Source organism: Engraulis encrasicolus, chromosome 10 (assembly GCF_034702125.1).
Source record: "Engraulis encrasicolus isolate BLACKSEA-1 chromosome 10, IST_EnEncr_1.0, whole genome shotgun sequence".
Classification (NCBI taxonomy): Eukaryota; Metazoa; Chordata; class Actinopteri; order Clupeiformes; family Engraulidae; genus Engraulis; species Engraulis encrasicolus.
The window spans coordinates 52,181,130-52,199,329 of NC_085866.1; the positions used below are offsets into that span (position 1 = coordinate 52,181,130).

General features: G+C 41.3%; 1 protein-coding gene across 1 annotated transcript; it reads right to left on the minus strand.

Annotated features, from left to right (window-relative positions):
* Nucleotides 1-6,479: 6,479 nt before the first annotated feature.
* LOC134456333 (acidic mammalian chitinase-like) lies at nt 6,480-14,144 on the minus strand. Its single transcript, XM_063207704.1, has 12 exons — nt 14,120-14,144; nt 13,761-13,787; nt 13,437-13,641; nt 13,232-13,288; nt 12,362-12,527; nt 11,848-11,972; nt 11,251-11,374; nt 9,358-9,540; nt 8,826-8,942; nt 8,401-8,554; nt 7,804-7,831; nt 6,480-6,681 (listed from the first exon to the last, which is right to left on the minus strand). The coding sequence occupies exons 1-12, from the start codon at nt 14,142-14,144 to the stop codon at nt 6,480-6,482; spliced, it is 1,413 nt and encodes a 470-aa protein (XP_063063774.1).
* Between the last annotated feature and the right edge of the window lie 4,056 nt (nt 14,145-18,200).

Below are 18,200 nucleotides of genomic sequence, written 5' to 3' on the forward strand. Positions count from 1 at the left end.
TTTGAGAATGTCTGATGCCAATAGAAAAAAGTGCAGTGTTAATTCAATGCTGTTCTGAGAATATATGGTCACAATCGTTTTAGTGTTAAACTCTTTGAGTGTCGAATTAACACATAGAGAATTGAATATAGCTGTTTGAGAGCACATATGCCTCCACTATGATAAATTGAATTTAATACTAAATTTTTTTAGACAACATGGAGATTGTTATTGGATTTGACATGCTGATATAGCCTAATAGCCCCGAGGGGGCTTCTGATTTGACCAAAGCCCAAACACAGCCAAGACCTACCCATGGTATCCCCTATACTTTGTTTACCTGTCATAGGAAATCTTCACAAAATGTTTCGAATGTAAATTAACAATATACTGTACAGGAGAAGGCCTACCTGAAAACCCTTTCTAGTGGCTGATCAAATGATTAAAGCAGTGGATTTTTCAACAATCAGATTTGCATTGTTTTTTATGGTTTATTTTTTAAAAGAACAAATTATTATGTACACAATGCAAATCCCCAGTAGGTGACCTCCTTGCAGAATCACCTCAGATCAAACCAGCTTCTGTTCTGTCTTCTGCATTAATGTACCTAGACACATGGCTATGTCAGGGTTGCCATGGGGATGGCCGGACATGCAAAAGAACAACACAGGGGTGCTCCTGACTGCAGCGCAGCTTACTGCACAGCACTAGACTGATTCACATAGAGGCCTGCTTGTCCAGGGGCTGAGTCACGCTAAACTGTACACATGGGGCCGTCAACAGCTCCACTTCACCAGTCAAAAATGTCCTCATTTAAAAAGACCCAAAATGGCCAAAGTCCTCAGACGAACAGTAATGGCTTGTCTTGAATGAATAATATGATTATACTGTGGCAAAAAAAAATCCCAAAGCAGATTCATTTGCGCTGAGACGTTACGTTAGTAAGTTTCCTGGGGCCGAGGCAAATATGCGGTCTTACAGGACCTTCATCAAATAAAAAGGGAGAAGTCAGATTTTAACAGGTGGAAAACGTGTTTGAGTGGTGAAAACTCTTGAACTTGTGTCAGGAAAGATGTCAGTCTTTATCAACAAACGACGCCACACTCTGAACAACACTGACCCCTAGAGGAGTGCCTACAGAATTTCAAGCACGTTGTCATTCGGAGGAGTAAAGTGCTGTACACTAGAAAAATGACAAGGTTCTTCCATGAGCCTTCAGTTGCACTATGGGGAAGCCTACAACTTCGCAGAGGAACTTAAAAGCTCTGGTAAGAACCCCAAGGCTCCTCCAAAGCTCCCCCACAGTGGCAACAACTGACAGTTCCTCAAAGAACCTTTTGAATTCTTTGGTTCTCTAAAGAAACTTCAAGAAAATGTGTTTTATCCAAGAACCAAAAGGATCACCTATACTGCAGGTTCCCCAGGGAACATTGGTTGCTTGAAGAACTTTTAGGGGTTCCCACAATGGCAAGTTGAAGGTTCTTCTGGTAACTTTTGATTTTTCTATAGCTGTCCCATCATAATCAGCATGATCAAGCATAATTAGGCACCATAATAAGCATACAACTGTGAAAATTTGAGCAGCATTGTTTACACTGAAATGAAGGTGTGAGTGACACCATGACTGCCCAACAGTAGGCTAACACACATTTGATTGCCTGCATTACATCATCCTACCAGCAGAGGGCAATATTATCAAAACTAAAAAGATAGGCCTACATTTCAGTGCCCAGTGCCACACCTGATAGACTTAGGGGTCAAACATACCAAAGCCGAACGGAACGGACGCGAGACTAACGCGGCCTTTCTGCTTAGTTTCGCTGGTGTGTTTTTTTCTGCCTTTCACACTGACAGCATTGGAGTGCGCGGCCAGTCCTGTTCAAAACCCCTCCACAGCCAAAACTAGTGTGCTACTTTGCCATTCATTTGAATGAGACACAGCTGGTCGCCGGCGTGAAAAATACGCTCGAGTTCTATTTTCCAAATGTAGCACGGCGCGGAGCCCGCTGACGCCCGACTACCGCCGGTTGGTGTGTAAGGACAGATATGTTTCAATGTATTTTCACCGACACCGGTAAAAATCGCGGCCATTCCGCAACGCTTTACCGCCCTAGTGTGTAAGACCCCTTAGGATGTTTTCGAAGATCTTCTTCTCCAATCAAAATTGAAGGCTCTGCATTATGTTTTAACTAACTCACTTAAAAATAAACCTTGACTTCATAATTAAAAGGGTCAATCAGGATACAATTTATTTATTTACTTATTTATTTATACAATTTACAAAGGAAAAAAATGAGAAATAAAAGTTAGAAAAATATACACACACACACACACACACACACACACACACACACACACACACACACACACACACACACACACACACACACACACACACACACACACACACACACACCTGATGTGTCGCCCTGTGTGTTGATGTGAATTTGCCATGCTGGGGTCCGTCCTATAGCCAACACAGCTGGGTGCGCCTCCGATGACCTCACGGCTGGTCATCCGACTTCTGACACCATTTGTAGAGTTGCCCTGGCAGGACTCGGACCTAGACCCTCTGGGGTACCATACTGGGGTTCTGACCGCTACACCAAAGAGCCAGGCTCCTTTCCGTGACAGAGCGCACCAACAACCCTAGTGATGGCTTCCATTAGGCCCCCAGTAGGCTCAGATTAGAGTTAAGTGTTAAATTAAAATCTTTGAGTTTTAAATTAACACTGCAAAGTCAAACACACTCTAAAACAAATTAAACTCTCTTGGTGTTAAAACTGAGTTGAATTAACACTGAAACATTTGGAAGCCCTGCACAATTTACTGTGTACCTAAATAAGTGCTAAGAAGTGCTACATAAAGACCCCTGTGAACATGGGCCAGTCAACTTCCCATTTGTTTCGTTTGGTACAGATGGTCTGTGGATCAGTTTGTTTTGTATCTATTGCATAGTCATTACAGGTAGAACCTTGCCTAACCCAGGGGTTCCAAAAGACCCCCCTTTGAACTAAGCATATTTTGATGACATCAGTGTTAAGTTGCTATTGCCAGAATAACAATGACCAAGTCAAAATATATAACTGAATTACTCTGTATAATGTCATTGCAGTGTAGTAAAGTCTTTCCGACGGTGTTGTAAGGACTGGAAAAATGAGAAATTGATCCAACATGGCTGGGGTGTGATTTGGACTTGGACTAAACTTGGTCAAATGTGTGTTTTCACTTGTGACTTGACTTGGACTTCTGTTTACACTATTCACACTTTTGTTTTGTTATTTGTATGCTTTTGCAACTCTATATCGTAACAGCCATGCTAATAAAGCCTAATATGGGTTTTAATTTGAATTTGGAACTCTAATGAATTTAAAAGGCAGATTAAGATCAGACCATCTCCAACCTCCACGGAGACGGATTCCACTTAGCTTGATGTTGAGAGACTATTTTTTCAACAACAGCAGAATTTTACATCCTGGATTTGTCCCACATTGGGTGTGTGAATGCTCTAGGGTAGGTTCGTGAACTGATTAGAGTTTGGAGGTCAACACTTTCGAGATGGCCGAATTCAAGATGGCCAAATTTTTGTTTGGCCCATAACTTCTGACAAGGTGGATGGATTTGTCCCAGATTTGGTGTGTGAATGTTCTAGGGTAGGTTAATGAACTGATTTGAGTTTGGAGGTCAACACTTTCAAGATGGCTGAATTCAAGATGGCAGAATTTTTGTTTGGTCCATAACTTCTGACCGGATGGATTTGTTCCAGATTTGGTGTTTGGTGTATGAATTTAGGTTCATGAACTGATTCGAGTTTGGAGGTCAACACTTTCAAAATGGCAGAATTTTCATTTGGCCCATAACTTCTGACTGGGTGGATTGATTTGCCTGGTAAAACCTTATTTTAAAGGGACACTGTGCAGGAAATGGTCAAAAAAGGTACTGCAACTATGCTGCTCATTGAAACTGGGCTGCCTATTGCCAAATGTTATCTTTACATGAAAGTTTACTAAATGATAAACAAATATTTTCTAGTGCGGTCCAAGTACAGTCATTTTTGCAGCTAAAAATGGGTATTTTTGGAAATTCAAAATGGCGGACCATAGAGAAGATCCCCCTTTTCATGTATGAAAAGTGCAATTTTTCCAGTCATAGTGAATACTTAGAATTTGATGGTGGTGGTAAGTATTCATGAAAAAGGTAACATTAGTGAATGGGCAGCATGAATTCTGGAAATAAACAACTAAAAATCTCACACAGTGTCCCTTTAATGGTTCACCATTTCAGTGAATCTACCATATTAGGTACAGTGAAATAACCAGTGTAACAATATTTAATACCATGTGATACTAGTGTAATACCAGTGTAACAATATGAAATACCATGTAATACCACTTACACACAAATACATGATGTAAGTACAAAATTGGTACATGGTGTTATACTGGTATTACATTGTATTAAATTTTGTTACACTGGTTATTACACTGTACCTAATGTGGTAGATCCACTGTAATAGTGAACCATTAAAACAGTGTTAGCATTTACCATTTGAATAGTCGTTTGGTTTTAAGCCTATGCACATCATTGATCTATGTATAGATATTAAATATGTTTCTTTTATATTTTGTATTTATCATATACGTTTATGAAAAGGTGGACGGGAGTGGTAGGAATGATGAGGGACTGGAAGCGTCGCGTTTCGGGGATATACCTTAAGCAGTCGAAGGCGACTGCACAGCCCTAATTGTTGGGGCAGATTGGGGTTACTAATCATAAAGAAATAATAAACTTATTGAAATCATACATACTGCATGAATTATTATATTTATAATGTGAAACATGTTTCAGTGCTTCTTTAGTGTTAAAATTAGTTAAATAAAAGATTTCCAAAAGAAAATTAGAATTTTTACTTTTAATTACATTTTTAGCTAATGGTTGCCATATGGCAACTTCATGCAGTCGTGGAATCTTCAGTAAAATCTGTTTTTTCCTTAAAAAGACAATGTTTCCTTGATAAATCTCCAATATATTGCTTTCCATATGTTAAAACTCATTAAATTACATAAATAAAAATATACATTTTTAGTATTTAGTGAAATTATTTTTGGTAAAATAGCAAAATATGGTCTACAATACGGCCCATAGACAAGTACACACATTGACATAAAAGCATCTGAAAAGGTTGTTTACACTTATTTGCAAACATTTACAATGCATTTTCACATTAAACATGTCTAAAATTACAAATATAAGTTCAAATGATTAATTTGGCTTAAGAATTATAAGAAATATCTGTAAAAATAGCCTCATACTAATCTAATTCTAAGTCATTCCAATGGGTTTGATTAGGGTGAATGGCCAACAATGTTGTTCCATAACTGCATGAAGTTGCCATATGGCAACCATAACATTTTACCATTTTACAAAAAAACCTATGCATCTAAAGTTGTTTTATTTATGGAAAATAATAGTTTACATATTACAGATAGTGTTTTTATTTTTTTATAACAATATTTTGGGCTGAAATGTCAGTAATACCTTGGTTTATGGAGGCCTTGAGCGATGACCTCCACACACCAAAGTAGGTGATGAAAAAGGGCTTCCTGTGTTTATTTCTTAATCATGTGACCTGAAAAGGTTTTTTTGTTTCAAAGTAAAAGGCTGTCTTATCACAAATAAGTATAAATAAACAGGTTATAGTGTACCATCTATTAGAAAAACTGGGAAAAGTTTACGGTTGCCATATGGCAACCCCATGCAGTAGAGGGTTAATATCCATGTCCTGTATACAAGATTGTAAGTAAAAACATTGACTGATCATTTATGCATACAAAAACAATTCCACAAACTTAAATGCTTTATATGGCTGAAAAAGGTTGGCCTAACTGCACAGTGTTGCCTTGAGGCAACGCACCAAAATATAAAGTTTTAACATATAAATAAAATCAAAATTAGTATTTAAACAATCCAAAAAGCTTCCCTGTATATTTCTGCATATGCACATATTTTTGGTATAAAGTTATTCAATTTGAACATGTTAAAAAGTAAGATTTACAATTTTGTAAAAAACAAAAAAAAAAAACAAATAGCAATTGGTGTACATGTGTGGCATGCGGCCTGACTTCCAGAGAGGGCAGTCCCATCCTCACACAAAAGCCCACACCCACTTCAAGTCATCATTTGATTGGACAGAGATGTCTTAGGTAGTAGTTTTTGAAAAAAAACTTTTTTAAAGAGCCAGTCTGGGAGTCAAAATGGAAAATGGAATTTGTTGCCTGAAAGCCACGGTATACTTCATGGCCAATCACAACATTTGCATGACTCCTTGAAAACCAGGTTTGCAGGACAGTTCTGGAGGTAGGTCCTTTCATGGGCACACTGGTAGAAGGTTGACGCATCTTCCGGATTTGCATACATTCCATCAACTTTACCAACACAGAACTCCCAGAACCAGTCTGGGAGTCAAAATGTAATTTGTTGCCTGAAAGCCACGGTATACTTCATGGCCAATCACAACATTTACATGAGTCTTTGAACACCAGGTTTGCAGGACAGTTCTGGAGGAAGGTCCTTTCATTGGCACACTGGTAGAAGGTTGATGCATCTTCTGGATTTGCATAAATTCCATCGACTTTACCAACACAGAACTCCTTCCCTGTGTTGTCTGTGGTGGTTGAGGTGGTAGTTGTGGTAAATGCAGTGCTTGCTGGCCAATCACAGCAATTGCACGACATTCTGAACACCAGGTTCGCAGGACAGTTCTGGGCGTAGGTTGTTCCATTAACACACTGGAAGAAGGTCGACTCATTGTCCAAATTTGCATAATTTCCATCATCTTTATCAGCACAGAACCCTGTAGGTGATTTGTACTCACAACACTTGCACGAGTCTTTGAACACCAGGTTTGCAGGACAGTTCTGGAGGTAGGTACTTCCATGGGCACACTGGTAGAAGGTTGACTCATCTTCTGGATTTGCATAAATTCCATCGACTTTACCAACACAGAACTCCTCACCGGTGTTGTCCGTGGTGGTTGAGGTGGCAGTTGTGGTAAGCGGGGTGCTTGATGGCCAATCACAGCAATTGCATGACACTCTGAACACCAGGTTTGCAGGACAGTTCTGGATGTAGGTTGTTCCATTAACACACTGGAAGAAGGTCGACTCATTGTCAGAATTGGCATAATTTCCATCAGCTTTATTGGCACAGAACCCTGTAGGTGATGTGTAGTCACAACACTTGCACGAGTCTTCAAACACCAGGTTTGCAGGACAGTTCTGGAGGTAGGTCCTTTCATTGGCACACTGGTAGAAGGTTGACGCATCTTCCGGGTTTGCATAAATTCCATCGACTTTACCAACACAGAACTCCTTTCCTGTGTTGTCTGTGGTGGTTGAGGTGGTAGTTGTGGTAAATGCAGAGCTTGCAGTGCTTGCAGGCCAATCACAGCAATTGCACGACACTCTGAACACCAGGTTCGCAGGACAGTTCTGGATGTAGGTTGTTCCATTAACACACTGAAAGAAGGTCGACTCATTGTCCAAATTTGCATAATTTCCATCATCTTTATCCGCACAGAACCCTGTAGGTAATTTGTAGTCACAACACTTGCACGAGTCTTCGAACACCAGGTTTGCAGGACAGTTCTGGAGGTAGGTCCTTCCATTGGCACACTGGTAGAAGGTTGACGGATCTTCTGGATTTGCATAAATTCCATCGACTTTATCAACACAGAAGTCCTCGTCTGGATTTTCCGTGGAGTTTGTAGTGGTAGTTGTGATCAGCAGGGTGGTTGGTGGTGGTGAGGTGGTTGTTGGTGGAGACGTGGTCGTTGGTGGAGAGGTGGTCGGTGGTGGCGAGGTGGTCGGTGATGGTGAGGTGGTCGGTGATGGTGAGGTTGTCATTGGTGGTGGAGAGGTGGCTGGTGATGGTGAGGTGGTCGTTGGTGGAAAGGTGGTCGCTGCTGTCAGTGAGTCTGTGGTGGGTAATGAATAAGTGAGGTAATGAAGAGGCCTAGGAATATGTGCACAAAATACCAGTATGGACTTTTGCCTGGCTTAGAGTCTGTAGGATAGTATCCAGAGTAGACACTGCAACTGCTGCTTATTGCAACTACAGCATGCAGCTAAAGATGTCTACTTTTTGCCATTCAAAATGGCAGGCACAGAGAGCATCCACCTTCTTATGTATGAAAAGTGTAACTTTCCCTGTCATAAAGAATACTTAGAAATTGATGGTGGTGGAGAAATATAGCATCTGTGACTGGGCAGAACAAGTTCTTGAAGTTAACTACTACAAATATTACATGATCTACATTTCATGTTGTTTCTTCGTAATAAATAATACTGAAGTAATTGACAATAAATGATATGAGATGTAGAGTACGTAATATTTGTAGTAATTTACTTTGTTGAATAAAATGCAATGTTAGGATAAACTTACTGTTATTCAGGAGGTCTTTGAGCTGGCTGATCAGGGGGTAGTTGCCCTGTCCACAAAACAGACCAGTAAAGTCGTCCAGGTCCAGAGTCCAAACAAAAGCCCCTCCAAACCCTTTATGCTTCAGGTACTGCACCTGTCAGTGTTCATGAAGTCACAGTTCAGTGACATGCCCAATACAAACACCAAAAACAGCACCAACAGACCACGCAAAGTTGTATATCAGTAAGGGAGAAAGTTACCAAACGTGTATTTTTTCAACAAAGGGTACAAATGAATCAACCTGATTTAGGTCATCTTTCTGCATTCACCAACTACATGCAGGGCGTTCCTTTTCCTCACACAGCCAGCGGGAGTCAGGTAACAAATGAATTCTTGCCAAAGACAAAATGGAATGGATGGCTTACCTTTGCTCCAAAACTGTCCACATTGTCATATCCCACCCACTCTGTTCCTTTGAAAGCATATGGCACTTTCTGATCATCTAGCCACTGAACAGTGGCTCCTTGTAGGAAAGAGCAAACCTGCAAGAATGATTAATAGACTTAATAATTTCAGTTCTGCCAGGTCCATTACAGTCAAGAAACTCAAGACAAGAAATTATGAAAGCAATTTCTTTATTGACTAGTTAGGAATTGGATTTGGTGGTATGGCTCTGTTTAGAGGAGTCCCCTGGTTTTCCTAAGAAAACAGAGATTCCATATCCATATCCATACATGGGATAGAAATAACAAAAAATACTTCTTGAAACAAGCAGAAGTTAGAAAAAAATTGACTAGAAAAAAGGCACTGATCCGAACATATAAGACAAAAAACCCACAGAGCCTCTGAAACACGCTGCCACACTTGTTGCCACCATTTTGTCCCTAACCCATCCCCATTCTTTTCCCCCCTTCAACCTTGGCCCGAGGACAACAGACCGGCCTGCTGCTCACCAACCTCATAGTAGGACCAGAGGCCAGGCTCCTGGGTGTAGGCACCAATGGAGGCTGGTCCGGTGGCAGGGGCTCCAACCCCAGTTTCTGAGGACCAGAGCTGGAAGGTGCGACCGTACGTGGAAAAGCCCATCCTCAGCTTCTCTGCTGGGGTCCCCTGGTTCTGCCAGTAGCTCATGCTGTATTCCTAAAGCCAACAGGTTCATTGTAGATTTTTTTTAGGGGAATTACAGTTGACAGTTGTACTGCATGTGACTTCACCGAGCATATACAGTAGACATACAGTATATGGCGAAGTGTATGTGCATATCCTTTTTAAAACAGTAAAGTCAAGATGGCAATGCACAAACCATACAGGTATGCATCATACACCTAGGCATAGTAAATTATTGCCTAGTCATCACCATTGGGGTTGACATAGCAATGCTGGCACGTCATTGAAGACAGTCAGGCACATGTAGTGGTGAGGGTACACTTAACTCTACTATCACTATTTCCTGCTCATTTCAAAGGTACACTGTGCAGGAAATGGTCAAAAAGGGTACTGCAACTATCCTGCTCATTGGAACTGGGCTGCCTATTGCCAAATTTGATCTTTTCATGAAAGTTTACCAAGTATTAAACTAGTGTGGCCCGAGTACAGCCATTTTTGCAGCTAAAAATGACTATTTCTGGAAATTCAAAATGGCGGACTATGGAGAAGGCCTCCTTTTTCATGTATGAAAAGTGCAATTTTTCCAGTCATAATCAATACTTTGAATTTGATGGTGGTGGCAAGTATTCATTAAAAAGGTAACGTTAGTGGGTAGCATGAATTCTGGAAATAAACAACTAAAAATCTTACACAGTGTACCTTTAAAGCGGTTAGGGGTGGTTTAGGCCTTTTTCGTTTAGACAACAGTCATCTAGGCCACCCTGCCGTCGTTTAGGCCACCAGAGGTGCCGGTAAGGCCACTGGAGCTGCCGTTGAGGTCACTTTAGCTGCCGTTTAGGCCCGCTTTTTATTATTATTGTACAAACACCAATGACACTAACCCTAACCAGAGACGGTTTAGGTCGAGATGGGACAGTCGCCGCCATCTTGTTGACGCCTTCGGGGTGCTATTTCGTGATTAGTGAGACCACATCTGAGAGTCAATAGGAAAATAAATGGGGATACCGAGTACAAGACGGGAGGGAACCCTGCAGTTGTGAAAACCATATGGTTGAAACCGCCGTGAAAAGTTGAGCAATCTAGACTGCTTGGTTGTGTCATGCGAGTCAAAATAAAGCTTTTTAAGCCACTTTTCTCACGTTTTTTTTGACACTGCGCAGGCGCAGTAGTTCCATAACGGCACGAGAGTGCCAGCTTTTCACAACTGAGCATTCGCAACAATTCGCGTGCGCCGATGCAGCTAGATGATTGGATGAATGGCAAAACAGCTCAGCAGGCAGATGGTTCTTGTTGTCAGAAAGGCGGGAGATGTGCGGGTAGACGTCATATTTGCATTACGAACCTTCACCGTTAATTTCTATGGACACGTATGATTCTGACTTATCTCCCCTTCCTAAAAAAATCTCTGCCCTAACCCTAACCCTAACCCCCTGTCTTATAATAATGAATGTACAAGAATAGTAAAAAGCTGGCCTAAATGGCAGCTCTGGTGGCCTAAACGACGACAGGGTGGCCTAGACGACTCTTGCCTAAACGAAAAAGGCCTAAACCACTGGTCACATTTAAAGCAGAGAAAACACATTTTGTCCTAAAGCACACACATGTTGGGCAGTTGGAAGTTTTGTATTTGTTGTCCATATTGGTCTATGCATATGTCCAAATATGAAAATATTTTAGTGTTGCTTTAACTGTGTGCGCTTTCATGCTCTGATGTGGCTGTAACTAATGGCAACATGTTCTTACCATGTTGAAGTAGAGTTGGTCTCCAGTCTCCAGTGAGCCCTTGAACAAGGGGCTGTTGTGGCCAGTCACACTCTCCCATGCTCCGTGGAAGTCATATGTCATGACACTGATGAAGTCCAGATACCTGTGACCCACACAAAGCAGACAAGAAACCAAGTATTCGGATTGACCATGTTAATTTCACAGTCAAGGGGACATCCTTCAAAAAGCCAGTTCTTAAAGACATATAATTATATTTAACCCCCTAGTGCAGAGCATAGGTTATAACCTTACTGAAATTCTAAATTCTAAATAACTAAATTCCCCTTGTTATTTAAGGCTCTCTGTAAAGTCATAGCAATGTTGTTATGAAGCAGTTGAGTATTTTCAGCGAATAGTGAATAGGATAGTTTTATTCATTTGTTTGATTTCTTTGATCTGTGTATTCCAGTCGTGTATACCACATCCGAAACATTGTTTGTTACACCTGAACCCTTTTATACATCGGAAATATTTATAAGAACGGAAAATAATAAAAGAAGATAATTACCCTGCATTCTGTCTCAGCCTCCTAAAACAGCCAATATTGACTGACTGATAGACTGAAAGTGTACATACGTGGATATTTCTGCAACCTCGTAGCCTGAATCAATGGCGGCCTTCCCTGCTGCCACTGCGGCAGAGACCATCAGGCGTGGGCGTCCAGTGCTTCTCCCTTCCAACTCATATGCTTCCCGAAGCTCCTACAGTAGACACACGCACGCACCAACGCCCGCGTGCGCACGCACACACACACACAGTTAATCAAACTCCTGCCAATTTCAGCATGCGGTTGTATTGCACGCGTTATCCATGACTTGTCAGTGTCCGATGATGCAGTGTTTTGATATCATGGCCATAATTAAAACTGCTAAATGTACTTGGCAGAGTTATGCTGTAGGCCTAATTATGCTGCAATCAACATACGTTGCAGAGCAGGGTGAATCTGTGCTTGTCCTTGAGGGCTACCACAGGATCCTGGGTACTCTCAACCCAGGCCCATCAAAAAATCCATCGTAGGCCTATAGCCATCATATCATACCGGTATATGGTATATCATACATAATATGTCCATCATATTTAATCTCTGTACCTTGCATAGCAGGGTGAATCTGTGTTTGTCCTCTGGGGGGCTTCCACGGGATCCAGGGTACTGCCAGTCCAGGTCCAGCCCATCAAAGCCATGAGTCCTCAGGAAGCTGATGGAAGACTGGATGAACATCTGTCTGTTGGCTAGCGTGGACACCATGCTGGAAAATCTGAGGGCACATTGTCAAGTCAAGTCAAGTATAATTATTGTCAAAAATCTATGTAAGGGTTAGCACAGAAGTTTGAAATTGCATTCTTTAATGTGCAGTTAAACTAAAACATATAAATAAGACATTTACAATAATCTGTCTCACACATACACACACACCAACACACACATACAGGCGCATACACAATTGCACACAGGTTTTTGAGGCTGTGTTTTTTCAAACTGTGTTTTTTCAACTGCCAAATTCAACTACTGCACACACAAAATGCAAAACAGGCTCTCACTCCACCAAAATCGAATACAGTTTTCAATACTTTTGACAAACATTTTACACATCAACATCACGTAATCGTCTCCACCACAAAAATGTTTCACACCACACCAATGAACCTGTGTGTATAGAGAATTGTGCCTATTGATTTGAAAAAGGATGGAAATTAGCGATAGGTTTCGATAACTTGAGAGGTGTTTGTGTAATCTGAGTGTTAGGGTTTAGAAGAAATAGTGCCACAGAAAGCATTTTTGTGTGTAAGCAGTTGAAAAAACTGTAAAGCCACACAATGTGACGTTTTTACCTTAAACAATTAAGAACCTCTCTTCTGGTAGGTTAAAAATAATGCAAAGAGTAATCAAGCACTAAGGGACGATCAAGCACAATCAAACAGAGATATGTGTACCTTAATCAAGTATAATCTCTTAACTTACTTTGCTGTGCCAAAGGTCCATCCACCCACGGCTAAAAGAGTTTTCAAACTGGGATTCCTGTTTTAGACGGAACAGAGTGTTTACATTTGGTGTTGAATACATACCTGTAGAGTACATACTGTATATAAAATAGTATAAATGTAGTTAATGATTAAAATGATAGGCATGTGTTATTGTTGGGTTATAGAGTAGCTGCAAAACACACCTGGCTTTGAGCCCATTGAAAGACGTGTAAAGGGTCTCATCATTCAACTCATAGGTGGCCAACTGGTTGGTGTCATCAATGACAGCGAAGGCGTAGATGAGATGCGTGCACAGCTCTGGATCCAGATGCTCTGGGAGGTACCTCGCTCCTGGCCGACGGTACTGAGCCCAGTTGGTGAAATAACACATCAGATCGGTTGAACTTCCTTAAAAAAATCACACAGACACACACAAAGTTCACATGTGAAGAAGTCACACATGTGTGGCCATAATGATAGGATCAGGTCTACAAAGGAAAGAAATTCAAGAAAAGATGATGACTGACCCAAGTGGCAGAAGAGGAGGCACATACCTGCAAAGAGCAAACAGTATTGATTTAGTAAATATCCAACAACACACATCTTGAATTAATTGAACACACCTCTAAAGTAGAGGTATTTTTTTGCCTCTAAGTACAGTGAGATGCCAGTTTGAAGGAGCCCACAAATGCAAAGAATCAATGTATATAGAAGAGTAACTAAAGGTATAGGATTAAGCAATAAGCATACTCTGTGTGGTACAACAATATATACTGTTCAATCCACAATGAATATGCACAATCAGACTGTAATTTATATTGGCTATGATATGTGATAAATACAAATATAAAATGAAATAAACACTTTTTACAAAGTCTGAATCTACCTGCCAAAATGGTGCTCTTGCTCATGATGCTGGATGTTTGGTCGGCACTGAGGCTCTGGGTTGCGTGGAGAGACCTTTGTGAGGGGGAAATATGATCTAGCCAGTGATGAAGTATTGTGTAACAGCAGAGATACACGTTTGTTAGGTGAATATGTGCCACCAATACAGTGTTAACCCCTCCCCTCCCCTAGCCCCAACACAAACCACTGATCCAGTTGTAGCAGAGTTGGATGGGTAGGCTGCATATAGACAAGACACTGCAACCCCCAATGGCTAAGAACATGAGAAACTTAAAACTCAAATATTTCACAATAGGGGAGGTGGAAAATGAGTTTGTTAAGTTGCTCGTTTAGCAAGGGGTGAAGTCATAAGCCCATATCAGGATCAAAGAAACATGCACTATGAATACACAACATGCAAGATTTCACATGCATTTGTTTTGTATTGCATGTGCTTATATGTAAAGTTTAACAATTTACACTGCACTAATAAAGACAGTGATGCCTTTGGGCAAGAGGACAGTACGTGTATTGAGCCCTTCACACGTTTAAAGTTTTATGACTCAGGCTATTGTACATTGGACTAAAAAAAGCCTTTTATGCCTAAAGGGACAGGTGGGCCAGGCATAAGCCCAGAGAAACCAGCTTGGAAAGGTTATATAATTCTGTTGGTCTGTTTGTACACCCAACACATGCTGGTTCAGTCATCAAAGCGGACTTAACAATATGAAGTGGAAGAATGTAGGCAGTGTACTGGGTTATTATCTGAAGTGAAGAATGCAGTCAGTGTACTGGGTTATTATCTGAAGTGAAGAATGCAGTCAGTGTATGGGTTATTATCTGAAGAGAGATACTAACCGACAGACTGATCTATCATCTAACCTATCTATCATTCTCTTTCTTTTTGCTCCTAACATACTGTAGGTGATGATCATCTCAGGAGGTCTCTAATCAGCCCCTCTGCCTGCTTAAAGGCACCATATACATGTTCCATTTTGAAATGTTTATGTGATAAAAGGCTGATTGGAAAGGAAATTTAGGCCTGGCCTATGCTGCCCACCACTCGAAAGTGTTTATACCCACAGACATTTGACAGTTAGGCCAGTATGTAGTGAATTTGCAAATCACTCAATGACAGGGGGAAGCGGCATGGATGGACCGAAGCTAGTGAGTCATCCCACTAATTCTAAAGGACATTCTGCCAGTGCTTTATGTACTTAAATACGTAGTTTGGTTAGTAAGACTATTTCTTCACACTCATTTGGTGCAGTTGATTTTCGCACTTCAAAATGGCACCCAAACACCATATGGTGCACTTAAAGGAGTATAGTTACCCCACTTAAAGGGGTAGATTAACACACAGGCCAGATCCGGCTGCAGCCGTTGTCGAATATTTTGCACGGGTTGAGTGGAGCCACAGAATGTGCACTGTCGAAGTAGTTCTATTGCCACTAGTACCATGAGAAATGCACAGAGTACATGCAGAGCTAATTCAACACTTAGAGCGTTGATTTAACATCTAGATTGTACTTGGTTCCAGAGAATTGAATTAACGTGGCATTTTACTGTTTAGCTTGAAACAGCCTACAGATGCAAAGAAGCATATTCGTATAAGGGTAAATAAAACAAGGTAAAGTAACATATCTGGTATTGTACAGTAACGTTATACTGCAGCAGTATATACAAACCTAAATAATATGATACAATCAGATTGCCATTAGGTAGGCTATGTACTATCGTGTCAGGACAGACACTGAGGCTCATCATTCAGAGCTGCTCGAGGGAATGTCTGTGCTTCTGACATCTCTTGTCAGGTGCTGGGGGTTGAGGTGCTTTTGTCTTTTGTCTTTTTTCTTTTGTCACACACACACGCACACACACACACACACACACACACACACACACACACACACACACACACACACACACACACACACACACACACACACACACACACACACACACACACACACACACACACACTTGCATGCATTTTTCACTTGAGCTATGTCATTGGTGGTCTGCCATTAAGCCTTTTAAAATGTCACGTGTAATGGGAGAAGGTGCAGCAAGGTACGCTGCAGCATCATCTTGTTTGTCTATTTGAAACGTGACCAAAACCATGAGCACAAAATTATGCCTGTGATGGTTTCTACTGTAGATTGCTTCGTGATCATTTATTTCCACTTTTACAGTTTTTGCCTACTGCTTAAACACTATAGGCAGATGCTTAAACCAAAGTAGCATATCGCTAAGTTGTTGTTGCATAACTTAAACACGTATTGCTTGACTTTAAACAAAAGTGAGCATTACACTTTCATACCAGTTTAGCAAGGCACTTGCTCCTTTACGCAACACACAGACTCCAGCTGTCTACACACAATTTCATACACAAGACACTTTGTTCAAAAGTAAAATCTCAGAGTGTCATTGTGAAAACACATCTGTTAAAAAAACAAAACACACTGATGTATGACAATATTTAGACACATGCTTTCAAAATTGAACACTCTTCTGCCATGTTACAAAGTTGCATGCTTTATATTACATTACATTTGTTTTATTTTGCATTTATTTGTTTTACTTTGATTGCTTGTATGCTAAACAAGGCGAATAGCACAATGGTACTAAAGTGTAGAATATGGAGTATGGCATTGACTGACTCACGTATTGTAAAACCTAGCCTGATACATGCCGCCAAGAGTAGCCTTTTGTCTTCATCATCACATAATGTGAACCATGTTTGTACTGTCCTCCCCGACGCCTTGCCAGGTATCCAGTCAGTTAACGCCACTCCACAAACCACGCAGACAAAGTTCATCCGTTTGACGGTTTTTATGGCTTATGAAGAGGGTAAAACAACGGTGCCTTCAAGGCAAACTTGAAACTTGGAAGAGTAAACACAGAGCCGATCTGACAGGTGTCCCTTAGTTATGACGTCAGACATCCCGTCGCATAGATAATTAACTAAACTTGCCAGAAGGTGGCGGTATAGGACAAACAATAACAGTTAACCTGAGATTTCGCAGTACAAATTACCAATAGTACATGAAACAGTGCATGTAACAGAACACTCCCCGCTTGAATACCCTGGGGGATTCACTCATTTCTTTCCTTTCCTAGCTTTCCTTTTTTTTTCTTAACTCATAAACAAGTTGTTCATTCGAATGACAAAGTTTTCAAAGAGTATCACACTCCTTAAACATTAATACATGTTACACTAATTACACGGGATAACACTCAATTATCTGGAGGAATGAGTAAGATCAGTTCATTCACAGGCCTGAGAAGCAGTTTGGTACCGTCTTTCCTGGCAACTCTCAGCTGGACTTTGCGTACCCGTCCGTCTTTGCTCGGGTACACAGCTGTGATGATGCAGAGAGGCCAGTCGTTCCTCTTACATTGAATGTCCTTGAGAAGCACTACGCTTCCCTCTCTGAGATTTGGCTGGTCGGATGGCCACTTCCTGCGGGGTTGCAGTGTTGCCAGGTATTGCTTGCGCCACCTGTCCCAGAATGTGTTGGACAGGCTTTGGACTCTACGCCACTGCCGCTTGTGTAAGTCTTGGTGGTCAAAGTCACCAGGTGGGGGTGGGCAAGGGCCCACCTTCTGAGTCAGTAGTGTTGCAGGTGTGAGGATGAAGGGCTCTGTAGGGTCTGTGGACACAGGCACAAGTGGGCGATTGTTCACAATGGCAGTGACCTCTGCCAAAAAGGTTGTGAGAACCTCATGTGTGAGTTTGGAAGATCCCATCTGCATGAGCATGGAATCTAGGATGCGGCGGGTGACACCTATCATTCTTTCCCAAACCCCTCCCATATGAGAGGAGTGCGGGGGGTTAAAAGTCCATGTGGTGCCCTGGTCAGAGAGGAATCTCTGTACTGTTTTCTCATCAGCGTTAGAGGGGATTTCTAGGTCTTTAGAGGCTCCAATGAAATTTGTGCCTCTGTCCGAGCGTAGGTGTTTCACTGGGCCTCGGATAGCCTGGAACCTTCTGAATGCGTTGATGAGGCTCGAAGAATCCATAGACTCAATTACCTCGATGTGAATTGCTCTGACAGATAAGCAAGTGAAAAGGACTG